The sequence below is a fragment of the Papaver somniferum genome, chromosome 6, assembly GCF_003573695.1.
Source record: "Papaver somniferum cultivar HN1 chromosome 6, ASM357369v1, whole genome shotgun sequence".
Lineage (NCBI taxonomy): Eukaryota > Viridiplantae > Streptophyta > Magnoliopsida > Ranunculales > Papaveraceae > Papaver > Papaver somniferum.
Window position 1 is genome coordinate 34,693,275 of NC_039363.1, and position 17,425 is coordinate 34,710,699.

Here is a 17,425-nt window from a genome sequence, read left to right on the forward strand (position 1 = left end):
AAAGCTCTCGCAAGGTCTTCACATAAGCACGTCGATGTTGTGTCATAGTAACACAACATCAGAATAAAGTGACTGCAATTTCAGCCCACAAGCCTTTGACCCTACAACACAAACAGCTGGAAGAAGCCTTTTGCAGGAAGTCTTAGTCGACATTATAGAGTAGAAGGTTCTGGACCTTGTGGTGCAATGAAGACCACGATAGCTAATGCAATTTAGAAATTTGATTGCTCTTTTACACGCTTAAATCTGCATTTTCATGTCAGATACGAAATAGAAGCTTCTCTTCCCGTTATATGCTTCCAAAAGTCGACAATATCCAACATGGACAATTTACATCTTTTATGCTACATTTATCAAGAAGACCTATCAAGACTTCCTAAAAGGATCACAAACCAATTTGAGTTCACACTGCATGGGTTAGTGGGTGCCCCAACAGATTCGGGTTTCCAGGTCAGACTAAAACATCTCAGTATAGTATTTTTCCAACTATGCTTCCAGTGTCGGCCGAGTATGGCTGAGGTTGCAGGGCCACAATGAAGCTTTATGTAGTTTCAAAAAAAATGAAGCTTTATGCTTACGTCTACACTTAGGATCATCAGGGATCAATCCACATTTCATTGGCTCAACTATAATTTAATGTTATTACTCTCTGGGGAAAATTGGTTATCTGCTTAATCTGTACATATATATATATATATTATACATCAACTAGAAAATAGTTAACGTCGAAGAAAGTCTGTACTCTCTGCCCGAGATAAGTGTTTCAGCAACATCTCTTAGTGGTTACAGGGTAGAGGAGGTTGCTGATTTGTTGGGCTTCTTGCCATCCTCGGAGGAGACGGGTGGTGAAATTGACAGTGATGAGGCCGCTGCATGATAAGATGACGAGACAAGTTGGGCTACAGCTGGGACAGTGCCACCTGCACGCAAGAAACATGCATGTATATTAGTGTGTTGAAGAACTCTGGTAACTGCTAGGTTCAGAGGAGGAATAAAGAATAACATGGATCAGGGTACAATGCAACCTATACTGACAAATTCCCATTGAGACTCGTACTACAGTCACTTCTACTGATAAAGAAAAAGCAGATTAGATCAGATAAGTCGGGGATTCTCTAACAAGCTATATGAGGGCCAGCACAACTCTCACAATGTTCGATAAATTACATACTTCTGCTTACTGAAATATAATTTGCGAATTAGAATTCATTGTAATAGTTGATTTCACAAAATTATCAAGAAAAGGTCCTTACCCCGTGAACCCGTAGTCGCAGGTTGGCAACAGTTACTACCAAGTACAAACCAACTCCACCAACATGTTCGCCCTTTAAGAAATAGGGTAAGAACTGAGTTTCCTTTTGGAATTACCACTTTCACGAGCCATCTTCTTCTTTTTTTAAGCAGGGAACATGTTAATGTGGGGTGACTAGATGTTTTTGATAATTGCCACCATTAAGAACCCAACAGCAGCAATTTATGTAGAAACATCAACTAGAACCGAGGCTAGTGTTCACTGTTACTCCTTGAATAAAATTGGTCATTCAGGGCTTCAGTTGTGTAAGAATTATGCTATTATTTGGAAAACCCATTATAATGTTAACCTATTACCTACGTATGTGTTGGATTGGTTCAGGCTTCTGCAATTACAGAACATCACTGATAAAGGATCACAGAGGTACAGGAACATTTTCACAGGCTGAAAGTGTTGTTTTGCGCAGTATAATATTTTTAAGATAAATATAGATGACGAGGGCTCACAATTATGGAGATAACACAAGGAGATAATGAAAAGTCAAATACATTTCATATTAGAATACAACAAGGATCAGATAATGACTATAAAGAACAAATCCAAGCTTACGGAGTTGTTAAATTCTGACCTGCCAACCCAGCACAAGCAGAGGAGAATAGCATCACCGGTGGAGTCTGCACCCACAACACCGGAAAAAAGAAAAAAGTTAGTGTCACTTTCATTACTTTTGCTTCTTTGAGTGCCAATTAAAATGCTGTCTTTCAAAGTTGTAAACTATGGTATATTTGATCCATAAATGAACTAGGGAGGATGATAGAAAGAGAGGGAACTGAAATAAAGCAAAAAAAAAATCACCGAGTAAAAGCAATACCATCTTTGGATCTTTCAGAGAAAGTAACATACGCAAGAAATAAGTTTGGGGGGCGTTGGAGAAATATGTTGTATTAAAGCAGAATAGAAGATTATATCCTTCATATTGATCTATCTAACAATTGTTACCAGTTTATAATGCTGTCGCACATTGGTTGAATGTCGCATATCTGCGTAACTGCACAAGTGTCTCAAAAGAGCAAGTACCAGCCTCCGGCTTTGCTTAAGCCTCCAATGGCAGGACAAGTAAACTACCGTAACTATAGGGAGTGTTCCTTTTGTTTTCAATTTCCTAGCAATGTTTTGTTTTTAACAACAATTTATGGCATGTATGCATCATCGAAGGTCATATCTTTACGACCATGGTACACAAATCTCATTTAACTTGTTTACTATTGACAAATTAGTAGCTTTGCTTATACCCGACCTGTAAACCTTATGAAACACTAATTTCTCACCACCAACTCTCTAAGTTAATCAGATTTTCAATATTCAGATTTTTAGTCAAAGCAACACCAGGGAGTCGAATTATTTCCTTGTTTAAGATGAAATTTAAAAAGAATTACTCCCTCCGTTCTTTTTTAATAGGCCAGTTTCTATAAATAAAAGTTTCAAAAAAAATAGGTCAGTTTTCCTAATTGGGAAAGTCAAATGTTATTTTAATTTTTTGGGACCAATTTTCTCTTAACTTCTTTTGATGATAAGTGTCATGTGAACCACTTCACTTTACTTCTTTTGCTAACAAGTGTCATGGGGACCATTTCACTTCACTTCTTTTATTGACAAGTGTCATGAGGACCATTTTCAATGATTAGTTCTCTTAATTTCCTTAAATTTCGCTAAAAACAAAACTGGCATATTAAAAAATAACGGAGGGAGTAATTAACAAAGAAATCAGCGGACAACAAAGAAAAATTTCTGTGACCTTCCAACTGCTATTTGATAATCTGCAATTTACAGCTGGTTTTCTGCCTACGTACTTGCTGGGCCAATCAACTGAACCTCATCAAGCCCAGAGCTATTTTCTGCTTAGCTTTTAGTATTTTCAATATGAGGGGATAAGTCTTCAGCCTAAGCAGTACATACTTCACTTGTAGCATATGTTTTCTTTTTCACGTTCATAAAGGTGTCAGTAGAAAGTTGTGGAATCAGATGATCAAGGAAATATCAGGTGGTACAAGAGCTAAATTTCTATGAAGTAAAGCAAACTATGAAGTAAAGCAAACTATACAGTACAATTCCACATATGCATTCAGTTCAACGTCGAAACTTTCAATGAATACCAAAATGTTCCTCTTGGGGAAAATGGCACATAAACCAGTTACAAAGGTCGCAAGCTTCAAAACAATCAGAACTTTCTAAATACTTTGGAACATTACCTCTTGTCGAGAGTTTCCAAAATAAAACATACTCCTTAACCTCTTATGATATAGAAGAGATGAGACCTTGTTCTACTTACAACTGTGACCAAACATCTCAACAGGCGGATATTAGCTAAGCGGATATTGCCCCGATATGGGATGTAATGTTGGAAAATTGCCCCAACGTTAAAAAAAGTTGGGAAAATGTCCTATTGTTAGAAAAGCCAGTTAAGTACACGCGTGTGAATTCCCACGTGCAGGAAAAAGACATAAATACCCAGCGACGTTAGATCATGCCACGTAAGTTTATCATCCGACGGACCAAGAGGAGGACACGACGCACGTGAAAGGCACGCGTGACGTGCCGAAATACTATTTAAACCCAGCTTTTAATGCGACACCTGTCCATCAGCGGGTCCACATTTTATGTTCTGTCATAAATTATCGAGAAGAAATTTCTTCTTCTTCGTTTCATTCAGATCCAAAATATATACGGAGAAGAGAAAGAATGAGTAGGAGATTAGGTCAATCATTCCAACTTCGATCTCATCTGGATTAAACTGGAAACTATTAAAGGCTAGTGATGAAGATTCGTCTCTTTATAACGATTAAAAGCTCCAGAAAATGTTGCAGTGATGAAATTTGAAGTTTGATCATAGTTGCAGTTGATAAAAAAGCAAGTAAATGAAACCCAATTGTTTTGTGTTAATTTGTAAATGAAATGAAATATAATTTTAGGGCTTCATGAAATTTAGGGGGTTTATTTTATTTTATTTTTGTAATTTATTGTTTATAATAATAGTGAACTGGAAATCATGATGTTTAATTAACATGAGCATGCATTCGCTACGGTGGAAAAACTCATTTCGTTCTTGCCTCAGTTGATTGTCCCGCTGGTGTTCATTGTGCAAAGTTCTTTCATCGGTTTTGATTCTATAAATTTATGACTAGTTGTCTAATTCATTTTATCTGTTGTTGATATGCCAGAGCTCTAAATTTTTCCATGGTGAAACCCAAATTTGTCAAATTGGATTTGGACTGAATGTCAATTTCTTTAAAAATCAGATTCAATATCGGTTACTTATGTATGGGCACATTTTTTTTTTTCCGTGTAAGAATGAGCACATAAGTATCATGGTATTAGGCAATTTTTTTCTTTGATTTCATTTCATCAACTAAGAACTAGTTTCACTCTTCTTACTCTTGTCTTTTTTTTTTCCTTTTCTTCCGTATCTAATCGGTCAAGTTTTTAACTTGTTTAACTGAATTCAAACTGGTATCGTTAAGTTAAATATCAACGGTCGGATGAAACGACAGCAGCAGTGTGGAGCAATCTGGGAGGAAGGACACAGAAGACATAACGTGAAAAGATAATACTGTTTTAGTAATTATCTGCATATCACGTGCCTTTCACGTGCGTCTCGTCCTCCTCTTGGTCCGTCAGATGATAAGTATACGTGGCATGATCCAAACGTTGTTGGGTAAGTTGGTCTTTTTCCGCACGTGTGAATTCACACGCGTGTACTTAACTGGCTTTTCTAACAGTGGGACATTTTCCCAACTTTTTTTAATCGTTGGGCAGTTTTCCAACGTTGCATCCCATATTGGGGCAATTTCTCAATTTTCCCTACATTTTATCAATACTCCTTTTTTATGCCAAGAGAAATCAAGCTACTAAGAAGATGGTCAGAATATTCCTACTAATATTTTTATCACTTAAAGTATAAACCTACTCATTTCCTTGGTTAAACTATAAAGGACTTTGGACATAACCCATACACTATTGTAAACATTCATTAGACCTGTCGGGAGAAGTTCCTTTTCCCAAGGCTTTCGTATTTATAATTTCCTTCGGCTTTACTTGGAGAAATGGGCATGAAAAGAGTTGTTTGTTAACCTCAAGTATACAACTAAGGAAAGCAGCAGACTCAACATGCCGGAGAACATTTGCAAACATGGACAGATAACTTCAAATACACTAATTTAATTTTTTTTAAAATTAAAAAAAAAAATTAAAAACCACTTACACCAATGAGAAATTGGAACCACATAGGGCCCTTTATCCGTCTTTGAACCAGTGGCATCACTGCATGAAAGATAAAGACATAAGAACACCCTTACGAGTACCAGATATTATCCACAACAAGAACATGGAGAATATATATGCAGGTGTCGCTCCTTTGTTGGTTCCCAGTTTCCTGTACATCTTTCTATTCACATGGTTCAGCACCCAACTACATATTTTTCTTATAACAAAGTAGGCTAACTGTAGGTTTTCTTGTTAACAATTCTTATCCACCTCTTACATAATGCTAAATTTCTTTTCAAATGGATAAGTCGGTGAATGTCAGTATGTGAGAAGAGCCAGATGCTTGAGATATGGTGTGATGAACAAATCAAGATTGAAGTGAATAACAATTCTGAATCTTTTTCTAATACTTATTATCCCACTTCATGAATAATAAAGTCAAGGCTAAACAGATAAATGTGTGTTCTTGTTGATCACCGAACTGTAGTTCATGTCTGTGATGTATAACGGTTAAGACACAATAAATTACTATCTCCGTTTCTGGAAAAGAGATACGATCACTTTTTCCAAAAAAATAGGTCAAAGTGAAAAAGTGATCGTATCTCTTTTCCAGAACCGTGGGAGTATTAAAGTCTTCATCGGAAACTCATAATACAATAGGGATATTTATGTGAAGTATAATGCTTTGTAAGAAATAGCAACAATCATAAATAAGAAAAGAGATAAGAGATAACCTCGTGGGAATCACTTTATTGGGTTAGTTACAGAACCTCCACATATAAATTAGGTTAAGTTGGGCTATTGTTAATGAATCTTACTTTAACTTTAAAAGGCCAAACTGCCAACATCAAGTTTTTGTTTTGGTTTGGAATAAGTTTCAACAAAAAATCCACTTTGAATGGAGAGGTTAGACCAAGTTTCATGCGAAGTCTAATTCAAGGAAGCATAAAATACAATGCAAGTATAAGTTATACTACTTTTTACACACAATGGTGGAGAAAGTAGGTCCCTAAAAGAATTCTTATAACATTAAAATACCAAGCAAACAAAGACTTAACTTGCAGCTCAGAGTAGGGCCGCACAATGGGTAGGGTGAGTAGGATATGGCCTATTTCGCCACCCTACCCGCTAAATGGCGGGTAAGAAATTTTTTACCCGCCACCCTACCCGCCATTAAACAGGTAAGACCCTATCCGACCCATTATTTGGCGGGTCGGGTAGGATAGGTAGCGGGTATAATCGTGTTTTTCCCCCCTTCTATGTTCTGGTTCCTACTTTCTATTATACAATCCCTCTTACGTTCTGTTATTTTTTTTACAGTGAAGAGTGTGAAGACACAGTTGGAGTAAGTCTTACAATAGATGACCTTCACCTTTCTACCGCTGATATTACAATCATTTTCGTATAACTTGTTGCTGATATCAATTCTCCCAAAGTTTGATGGAATCTTTCTCTTTTTCATCAGTTGAAACTACTTGCAAAGGCTAGATACTCTTCAGCGAAGTTCAAGAGAGAACAGATTGTCGTCCTATCACAGGTAATTGCTTCATATCTTATCCATCAACTGCTCTGAGTAAACTCTTTTATTAAACTGGAAAATCATGAAAGCTTATCATTCTTTCTCACTGGCGTTTTTCTTCTGATAAATGGTATTGTTTCTTTCATGTTATTTCTGCTTTTCTCATGCACTTATATTTCATAGGTCTTGGCAAACGAAGTGAACATTGGATACGAAGATATGAGAAATCAGCAGGCAAGTCCTCGATCTTGTTCCTTCTTCGTTTTCTTAAATCACACATCTTTCTGCCAGCTTTTGCTGTCTTTCATTTTTCTTAAAGATGGATTATTAAACTAAAATTACAAGTCTTGAAATTCAATGGAGTTAACATTTTACCCCTTGTTTGTTTTAAAATAACGGTACAATGGACACGAGACAGAATAAAGGATAGGGATTATTTGGTCTTTTAAATATATCAGGCAGGTAAGCGGGTAGGGTAGGATAATTTCGGGTTTTATCCGTCACCCTACCCATTTTACGACGGATAAGATAAAGTTTAACCGTCACCCTACCCGTCAATTATCGGGTAGGATAGGATACGGATAAAAATTGTGACGAGTAGGATAGAGTGGCGGGTAAGGGTAGGATATGTGCACCCCTAGCTCAGAGAGATGGCAATATGATACTGGCTTTTTGCACAACAAAAGAAAGAACAAAAATACTCATGATCAACGTAAGTAATTGAACTTCTTTGAGACTAAACAACAATTAACCGAAGAACAGAGAGAGAGCAGATAAAAATCCACCAAGGTTAAATCCATAGAATGCACTTGCAGTACCGCCAATAGCAGATCCAATCTATATGTATGTTCAAATTTTAGGTAAGAAAAGGAAACTAACAGCACCAGCAAGTCTAACATTGATAGATCCTTAACAAATAGCAAACATTAGGATCATTTACAAATTACAAAGTAAAATCAAAGAGAGAAAGAGGTAGTACCATAGAAAAGTTGTCTCTGATTAGTGGTGAAATTGTCCATCTACTAGTTTCCTGCACAAAATTCCTCGACCGTAAGAGAGGGAGAAGGGGAGAGAGAGAGAGTAATAGGATAGTCAGTCAAGTCAAAGTCATTTGACTTGACTCTGTTTCAGTCTTAGTCAGCCAGATATGTTTGTGCAGTTAGTGTCTGATTCAGACATCTTTAATGTGTGTAATAAATATGTCTGAAACGTTCTTTGTATCTTTATCTGAATTTTATACAGCAATGCAACTTCTTTGATTCTTCTTTCAATCATCTTGTTACTACATCAAAATATATCTTGATTATCATGAGAGAATAAGATTTCTCATGGTATCAGAGCAGGAACGATCCTTCTTCATTGATTTCCAAATCTTAACAATTTTTCTTCAATATTTTTTTAGATTTCACAAAAATAAGGGTAATATCAATTCAATAATTTTTTCCAAGATTCAACAATTTCTAGGGTTCTTGCAAGATTTTATGGTAACAACTCGAAGTCGACATATACCAATATTGTCAACAACAACAACAATATCAATAGTAGCAGAAATCGTGAAAATCACATCGATAATACTCTTCATTCTTCTGGTCTGGAAAATATTGATTCACAAACAACTACAATTACAATGGCTTCCGCTGGTAATTCTAATGCTCTACCCTTTACTAATATCTCTAATTTTGTTTCCATGAAACTCGATTCATCAAATATTTTACTCTGGAAAGATCAATTGGAGGGGGTTTTGTTTTCATGTGATCTTTATGGCTATGTTAATGGTGAAATAGTTGAACCTCCACAGAAGGTTATGCTAGATGATACTGAAATAATTAATCCTGAATGGGTTTCTTGGAGAAGACTAGATAGATTTGTTTCTACTTGTTTAAAAGCTACCTTCACTCCAACAATTAGTGGTGATGTTCTTGGTTTATCTACTTCTAAAGAGATATGGGAGTTTCTTGAACACAGTTTTAAAACACAGTTTATTGCTAGGAAGGGTATGCTCAGAACTCAGTTACATGGTATTAAAAAGAGGAATATGACAATTGTTCAATATCTACAAAAGATTAAATCTATAGCAGACTCTTTGGCTGCCATTGGTGAAAAAGTTAGTGATGCAGATTTACTGATGTTTGTGTTGAATGGTCTTGGTAGTGATTATGATATGTTTGTGGTTTCTTCACAAAACAGAGAGAAACCTTATACTTTTGGAGAGCTTAAGGCCAGGTTACTTTCTCTTGAACAATTTCTTGCTGAGAGACATCAACTTAACAACAATGTGTTTGATGATCAAAATTCAGTAGCATTCTATGCAAGAAATGGTTCTTCTGGCTATAATAACAATATAAGAAATGGTGGAAATACTAAGAATAGAAAAGGTAATTATTCTTTTAAGAATAGTCAGTATCAAAATGGTTCATCTTCAAGTGGTACTAATGACAGAAGACCTTATGTAGACTACTCTAAAGTTTTCTGTCAAATCTGTAAGAAGAATGGTCATGCTGTTTCTAGATGCTTTTTTCGTTATCATCCTCCTCCAACTGGAAGTTCAAGTTCCAATGGAATGCACAAGCTCATTATGCTACTAATACTCAAGCTCAATATCAGCATACCACAGTTGTTCCTCCTGGTTCTCCACGGCCTTTTACTGGTTTGAATGTCACTAATTCAGCTCTTAATGATGATCCTTCTTCTTCAAACACAACTTGGATATCTGATAGTGAAGCCTCAGCTCATATGACCGGTGACAGTTTCATTCTTCATAATACTTCTGCTTACAAAGGCAAGGAGCATGTCATGATTGGTAATGGTAAGACTTTACCCATTTCTCTTTCTGGTACTTCAACTATTCAAACTCCTTCCATTAGTTTTATGTTGAATGAAGTCTGACATGTGCCTGCTATGAGACATAACTTACTCTCAGTGGCTAGGTTTACAAAAGAGAATGCTTGTTATATTACTTTTTATCCATTCAGGTATGAGATAAGAAGTCTATATTATGATGTTTTACTAGCTAAAGGGAAAATGGTCAACAATTTGTATCCCATAACTACACCTGAACTGTAATATGCATTTTCATCTCTTATTGCCTCTTCTGATTTATGGCATAGTATGTTAGGCCATCCTTCTTTAAAAGTAGTTCAACAACTTCATACTGATAAGCATATTCTTTTAAAGTCTGTTACTTCCAATTGTATTTTCCATCCTTGTCAGCTTGCAAAAAGTAAAAGATTACCTTTCATTGCTTCTACTTCACATGCATCTTCTCCACTTGCTGTAATCCATTGTGATGAGTGGGGTCCTGCTCGTGTTACCTCATTAGCAGGGAATAAATATTACATTTTATTTGTTGATGTTTTTAGTAGGTTTCATTGGATTTATCCAATGCAATCAAAGACTGAAGCTTTTCAATGTTTTCAACATTGTAAAAATCTTATTGAGAATATGTTTCAAATAAAAATTATTGCTTTTCAAACTGATGGTGCTAATGAGTTGGTTAAAGGTCCTTTTAAATCTTTTATTGACACATCTGGTATTCAGTTAAGGAATTTTTGTCTTCAAACCCCACAACAGAATGGTCTTGCTGAAACAAAGCATAAACACATTACTGAAATGGGTAATACTCTTCTTTTTAATGCTTCTTGTCTTAAAGAGTATTGGTATGATGCTTTTTTAGCTGCTAATTTTCTCATAAATAGAACTCCAACTCCAATTCTTGGTCATAAATCTCCTTTTCAATTTTTGTACAATACTTCTCCAGATTATTTTTTGTTGAGAGTTTTTGGTTGCATTTGTTATCCTTTTTTGGGTCAGTCAAGAACTGACAAGCTATCTCCTAAATCTGTGAAATGTGTTTTATAGGATATAGTACTTTGCATAAAGGTTATAAATGCTATAATCTTGTCTCCAAAAGAACATATATTTCTAGACATGTTATATTCTCAGTAACAGAATTTTATTTTTCTTCCTCTTCTAGTATTGGGTCTTCTACTGTTACTTAAGCTCATTTTGTTTTATCCTCTGCTCCTTCTTCTACTATTGTGACAAGATCTAAATATGGTATTATAAAACCCAAGTATTTTCCTGATCATGTTTTACATCATTCAATTAAGCATCATATTTCTTCTGATTTTACTTCTTTGCTTTCCATTCCTAGTGAACCAAAGTCTTTTAAAGCTGTTATCCAAATTCCTGACTGGAAAGTGTCCATGTGAGATGAAAATGATGCATTAATTAGGAATGGTACATGGTATTTGGTTAACCCTGAACCACATATGACCATTTTGGGATGTAAATGGGTTTACAAAGTTAAGTTGAAGTCAGATGGTACTATAGATAGGCTTAAGTCAAGATTGGTTGCTCAAGGTTATAACCAACAAGATGGTATAGATTATGGTGAAACATTCAGTCCTGTTGTAAAGGCAACAACTGTTAGAGTGGTTTTGTCTTTAGCTGTTACTAAGGGATGGACAATAAAGCAATTGGATGTATCCAATGCACTCTTACATGGTGATCTTGTAGAGGATGTTTACATGAAACATACACCTGGTTTTGAGAGTACTGAGTTTCCTCATAAAGTATGCAAGTTGAAAAAGAGCATCTATGGTTTAAAACGGGCACCAAGAGCTTGGTTTGAAAAATTTAGCTCTTCTTTACTTGCTTATGGTTTTGTAAGAACTGTTTTAGATTTTTTTATGTTTGTTTATGTTGCTAGTTCTGAAATGCTGGTTTTACTTCTCTATGTGGATGATATTATTCTTACTGGTTCTTCAAAAAGTTTGATTGCTCATTCGGTTCAATATCTAAGTGTTGCCTTTGCAATGATAGGATTTGGGTGATTTACATTTTTTCTTGGGCATAGAAGCTATTAGGAATGCTGATAGTATCTTGTTAACACAAAAGAAATATACTTTGTAGTTATTTGAAAGAGCTAAGATGTTGGAATGTAATCCTTGTAGTACACATGCAACTAAGGGTCCAAGAGTTTCAATTTCTGATGGTGTTTTGTTGACAAATGCTACTGAGTATAGAACCATAGTTGGTATGCTTCAATATTTGTGTATGACTAGACCTGATATATTTTTGGAGTTAACTATGTAAGTCAATACATGCATAATCTTACTGATGTTCATATGTTACTGGTTAAGAGAATTTTGAGATATTTAAAAGGTTCAATTGGTCTTGGCATTACAATGAGAAGAGGAGATATTCATTCTTTAACAACATATACAAACTCTGATTGGGGTAATTGTCCAGAAACAGCTAGGCCTACTTGTGGATTTGCAATCTTTTTGGGTTCTTCTTTGGTTTCATGGTATAGTAAAAAGCAACCCACAGTTTCTGGGTCAACAGCTGAAGCAGAGTACAAGTGTTTATCAGTGGCTACTGCAGAATTGGAGTGGCTTTCTTATGTTTTATCTGAGCTACATCTTACATTAGTATAACCCATTACTCTTTACTGTGACAACACCAGTGCAATTTATTTAACTGCTAATCTTGTTTCTCATTCCATGGCAAAACACATAAAGATTCATTATCATGTTGTCAGAGAGTTGATTGCAAGTGGTTTTTTATCAGTTCAACATATTGCATCAGAGAATCAGTTGGATGATCTCTTTACTAAAGGAATCTGTTCTCCAGTATTTTCTTCTCTACTGCATCAGTTGTTAGGTACTTCTTCATCATCTGTCAATGAAGACTTTTCTACAGCTTCTTCTATTACTGATGCTGAGGATTTTGCAGCTGCTGCTACTACAGTTTCTTATTTTAGTTCTGTTCCTTATCATGATAGACATGTTTCATTTTAGTTGTTGTTGTTGTTGTGCTATTCTGTTTCTTCATGTTCAAACTGTTTAGAGTCACCCTCTATCAGTTTGAAGGGGGCTAATAGGATAGTCAGTCAAGTCAAGGTCATTTGACTTGACTCTGTTTCAGTCTTAGTCAGTCAGATATGTTTGTGCAGTCATTGTCTGATTCAGACATCTTTAATGTGTGTAATAAATATGTCTGAAACCTTCTTTGTATCTTTATCTGAATTTTATACAACAATACAACTTCTTTGATTCTTCTTTCAATCATCTTGTTACTACATCAAAATATATCTTGATTATCATGAGAGCATAAGATTTCTCAGAGAGAGAGGTACCAAATCTTTAGAAAGAGGTCCCGTGATGCGTGTCGTAACCACAACAAATTAATTAATATTTTTCCACCTAATTAACAAGTAATATAGTATAGTCAAGTTCGTTCCCACGAGGAGCAAGAGGTTTTAGTTGTTTAGTTGTCACAAAAAGGGGTGATTGGTTTTAGATTTTAAAAACAAAAGAAAGTAAATAAAGCAATTAAAAGTTTAAGTTGAAATCAATAAGAGAGACAAGACCAAGGAATCCTTCTTCGTTGCAAAACAATGATTCAAGTTATGTTCTTTTCCACTTTTTTTATTAGTCACAGATTATCACCAACCGTAGGTAAAGCAGCTAGCTCAGTGCTAAACCCCTAAATCCCTATTATCACCGGATACGGAAGTTATCGACTACCGGATTCTATTCACCAAACCACATATTAGTACCTCACTCAAGATGTAATTTAGTTAAACACATTAAGATTTATGAATTTATTAGGTTGATATTAGTAGTTAGACTCTTAGCTCAAGGTTTACTTGCTAACGTTGTTTCCACACACAATCGCTCCACGGAATCCCTCCGCAAGGTCTCTTGTTTGCTACTTGTGTCAAGAAACGATTACTTATCCCCTAACTTTCACTAGCTTTAGATCAATTAACAAATCAATTTAGTATGCATCCTAAACGACCTATCAATCAACCATGAATGTATAAGAATTCCTATTAGTAAAAAAACGATAATCATGTGAAAACTTCAAAGTAGATTTAAAACGAAACTCAAAACAAGTTAAGAACTAGGAATTCATCCTCAATCAATAAAATTAGCTACTCATGTTAAGGAGTTCACACAAAGAATAAAGAAAAGAGAAGTGTTGTGTGTGTAAAAGTTGTATAAGTGTGTAGAGAACTTCTCTATTTATAGGCTTCAATTTCCTAACAATCCTCTTAGGAATAGAATCCTCATTCCATAATAACACAACTTTCCCAATTTGAGCCTAATTCCAATTTCAAGTCCAATTCTCCTAATCTTCCAAGTTTTCTTTCCAAATCCAAGCGCAATTCTTCAAACCCATGAGTCTAGATGAGTCTAGAAAATTCTTCATTAATTGAGTCGCCGGAACTTCACTGGTACCACTGGAATAGGGCACCGGAAATCTCCATGCCGGCCGCTGGAATCTTCTTCTCCGTCACAGAATATTCCATCACGGCACCGTTACATATAACTGTCAAACTAACAGTCTCTGTTATTCAAGCGGGTCAAGGAATAGGAAGTCAGACACCCCATCACTTGAGATAAGGGTCACCCAGATGGAAACCCCCTTAACCTTGGCTAGACTGCCACTAGCACTCTCCTGTGAAATGACCATTTTGTCCTTTTTTCTCAATTGAGATAGATTTCTTCTTATTTTCTCCATATGACTCCAGAGTACCTAATAACTCAAAAACACTCGTAAAATACATAATTCACACGAAAAATAACAAAGAAAGCATAACCGATAGATATTAAATACGATGTATTCTACACCCTATCATCCCGCACAGTGAGGACATCTAATACAGGGATGTTTCTGGTTTTCCATCTCTGGCACTCCGTCACTCTCTCCCTTGCACGGACGAGCCTAGCAAGGGGCTAACCCGGGCTATAGCTGATCGTTGTCGTATGTGTCAAAAATAAATTACACTTTCTTACTACTCAAAATATAAATATAGCAAGGGCAAGAAAGGATCGTTCCCACAGAGAGGATTAAGGTTGTCAAATTGTTTCGGTTTCCTATAAATACCAATGGGGGGTTTTCTGATTTTTAATAAACTAAAATAAAATAAAGCAAACAAAGAAATAAACATGCAAATCAAAGATGTAAAGATATTGGTTAAGGATTTCGTTTTCTTTCACTAACATGCTTTCTAACAATAACTAGAATTGATATTTAATCTCTCTTTTGTCAAATGCCCTAAGATACCTTGATCGCAAGTATATCCCGCAAATCTCCTCTTGTCATCAACAAACACATTAAAAGATGCGAATATGAATTCTATTTTAGAGAACAACCTAACGTGTAAAAGCACTAATCAAGTTCAATTCCCTAGATGCATTAAGTTCTATGAAATCAGGCCAATCAAAGTAATCTAACATGGAAAACGCACTAATCCGATTTAATAAAGGTTATGACTCACTTGTGACTACTAGGATGTATCATTACAAGCAATAATCACAATTATGCTACTTGTAATTAAGAATCTATCACTTTTGCGTATAATAAATCCTAATCTAGCAATAAAGATGAAAACAAACTCGATTGATTCTAGACTCAACCAAACAAACATTCAAATCATGTAACATTATTAATGGTGAATCATAAACGATAATATGGTGACAAAACTAATTCATTGCATAAAAATCCATATTTGAAAATCCTACTTATTCCTTAAACCAATGATAAAATTAAGTACTCATGTTAAAGGAGTTCATCGCAAGAATGAAAAGAAGTTTCATGTTTCTAAACCCATGAACAAAAAAAGTAGTAGAAGAAGATATCCTTCTTTTATTTTTTATACTCTTCTGCCTTACATTCCATCTCTAAATTAGATCACGTCCAAAAGTGTTGCTGAGTCCCAGTAAAAACAGCCCAAGTCCATCTGAGTCATACCTGGATCGGTCAGTCAACTCACTGGGAAGGAATTCTGACCGATTTCTCCCTGTATCCGACAGATTCCAGGCCAAATTCAGGCCTTTCTCATTAGGTCCTCCCCTGCAATGTTTCCTACTCATTCATCTAACATTCCCATCCATTTAATTACTTCAATGAAGCTTGTTCTTTCCCTGTACTCAGCTGCAAGCACCACCAATTCAACTGCATCATTACCCACGGCTGGATTCCAACTTTATTCATTCGTTTCAGCTCAATTTCACCAATTCAGTCACCACCAATAACAACTTGAAGCAGCACCACATTCCTAGCACTCCTATTTCCACCAGTTTGCAGCAACTCAGAGACATTCTCAGATCAATTCCACCTGAAGTTCAATGAAACCACAGATAAAACCCCTTCCTCGTTTCCGTGGCATCAGAACTTCAGCTGCAACACCACACAATAACAAAAGCTCCTATTTCCACCTGCCACAGGACTTCAAATCATTCCCCAGCATCAGCTCAAGCCATTCTTCATCTTCTATTAGAACTACTACTGAAAAGCATATTCACTCAGCCTCAAACCCCATTGATTGCAAACAAGCGGCAACGATCTTACCGCTTCAACAGCTGTGTCTCCTTATCGCTCCCAGCAACGCACATGCACTAACACAATCAGGTAAGCCCATGCCTTCTAACCCCACTGGAATTCTTCTGGATAGCAGCTGTAACATCATCTAAAACAAGCTGTTAACCCTTAGCAGGAAGCCAGTTGCCGCACACGTCTTTCACTTCCAGAGCCTAACCAAATCACCACAGAATTGAGCCACTTCGGATGTTCATACAACTCCAGTTCAAATACCAGTAGAACAATCCACCAGCACCATGGAAAACAACCACAACACCCATAACAGCAATACATTTCTTAAGACTGAACTTCAGCTCAAAATAAAACCAAAATCAGTCCCACGATCAAACTACTCCTGCTGTGTTCCTTAAGCTCCGATTATCTTTCAAAACCCCTTTGTAAAGACCCACAAAATCAATCACAGCAACATCGTCACCTTCCTTACTTGCCTGAACTGCTCTGCAACCCTGCCTTGACTCTGCGAACACAAGGTAAGAACAGCTCCACCCTTTACACAACGATGAGAAACAATGGCAGTGATAACTCCTTTCGCTATTCTTCACCATCTTGTATCGAACTTCTCATCAGACCCTTGACAGACATCCATGGAAAATACCCACAAAATCCTTTGCAGACAAACTCAACTAGAGCTTAAATTAGTGAAGAAGAGTTATTCAGGTCTTTACTCGAGCAGTTTATGTGCACTGACTCGGTTAATATAGAGACAGCTTGCTGGTGATTTTTAAGCCTCTCTATATCACCTTCCCTGCAGTAAATTCAAGTTTCTACAACAATCCACATTCATAATTCATTCAAACACACTAACACTGCAGCAATCCCCTTCATACATTCCCACAAACTGGACGACAATAGCTTCAGTTTTTAGCTTATTATTGCTTGAAAACTTTCACAAAAATGTCATCCAACTCGAACCCATTTCAGCCTGCAATACTCCTTCCTGATCCTCTCAAGCACCATTGGTTGCAGCTGAACATTCATTATCACCTGCAATCTCAACC

At 36.2% G+C, this 17,425-nt stretch overlaps 1 protein-coding gene across 1 annotated transcript; it reads right to left on the minus strand.

The window, feature by feature from the left end:
• Positions 1 to 779: 779 nt before the first annotated feature.
• Positions 780 to 13,197, minus strand: LOC113290720 (the record flags this gene model as incomplete). The annotated part of the gene is made up of 6 exons (XM_026540304.1): positions 780 to 920; positions 1,881 to 1,926; positions 5,511 to 5,569; positions 7,817 to 7,868; positions 8,011 to 8,061; positions 13,174 to 13,197. Coding segments are annotated over 6 exons (369 nt in total), but the record flags the coding sequence as incomplete, so codon positions are not given.
• Between the last annotated feature and the right edge of the window lie 4,228 nt (positions 13,198 to 17,425).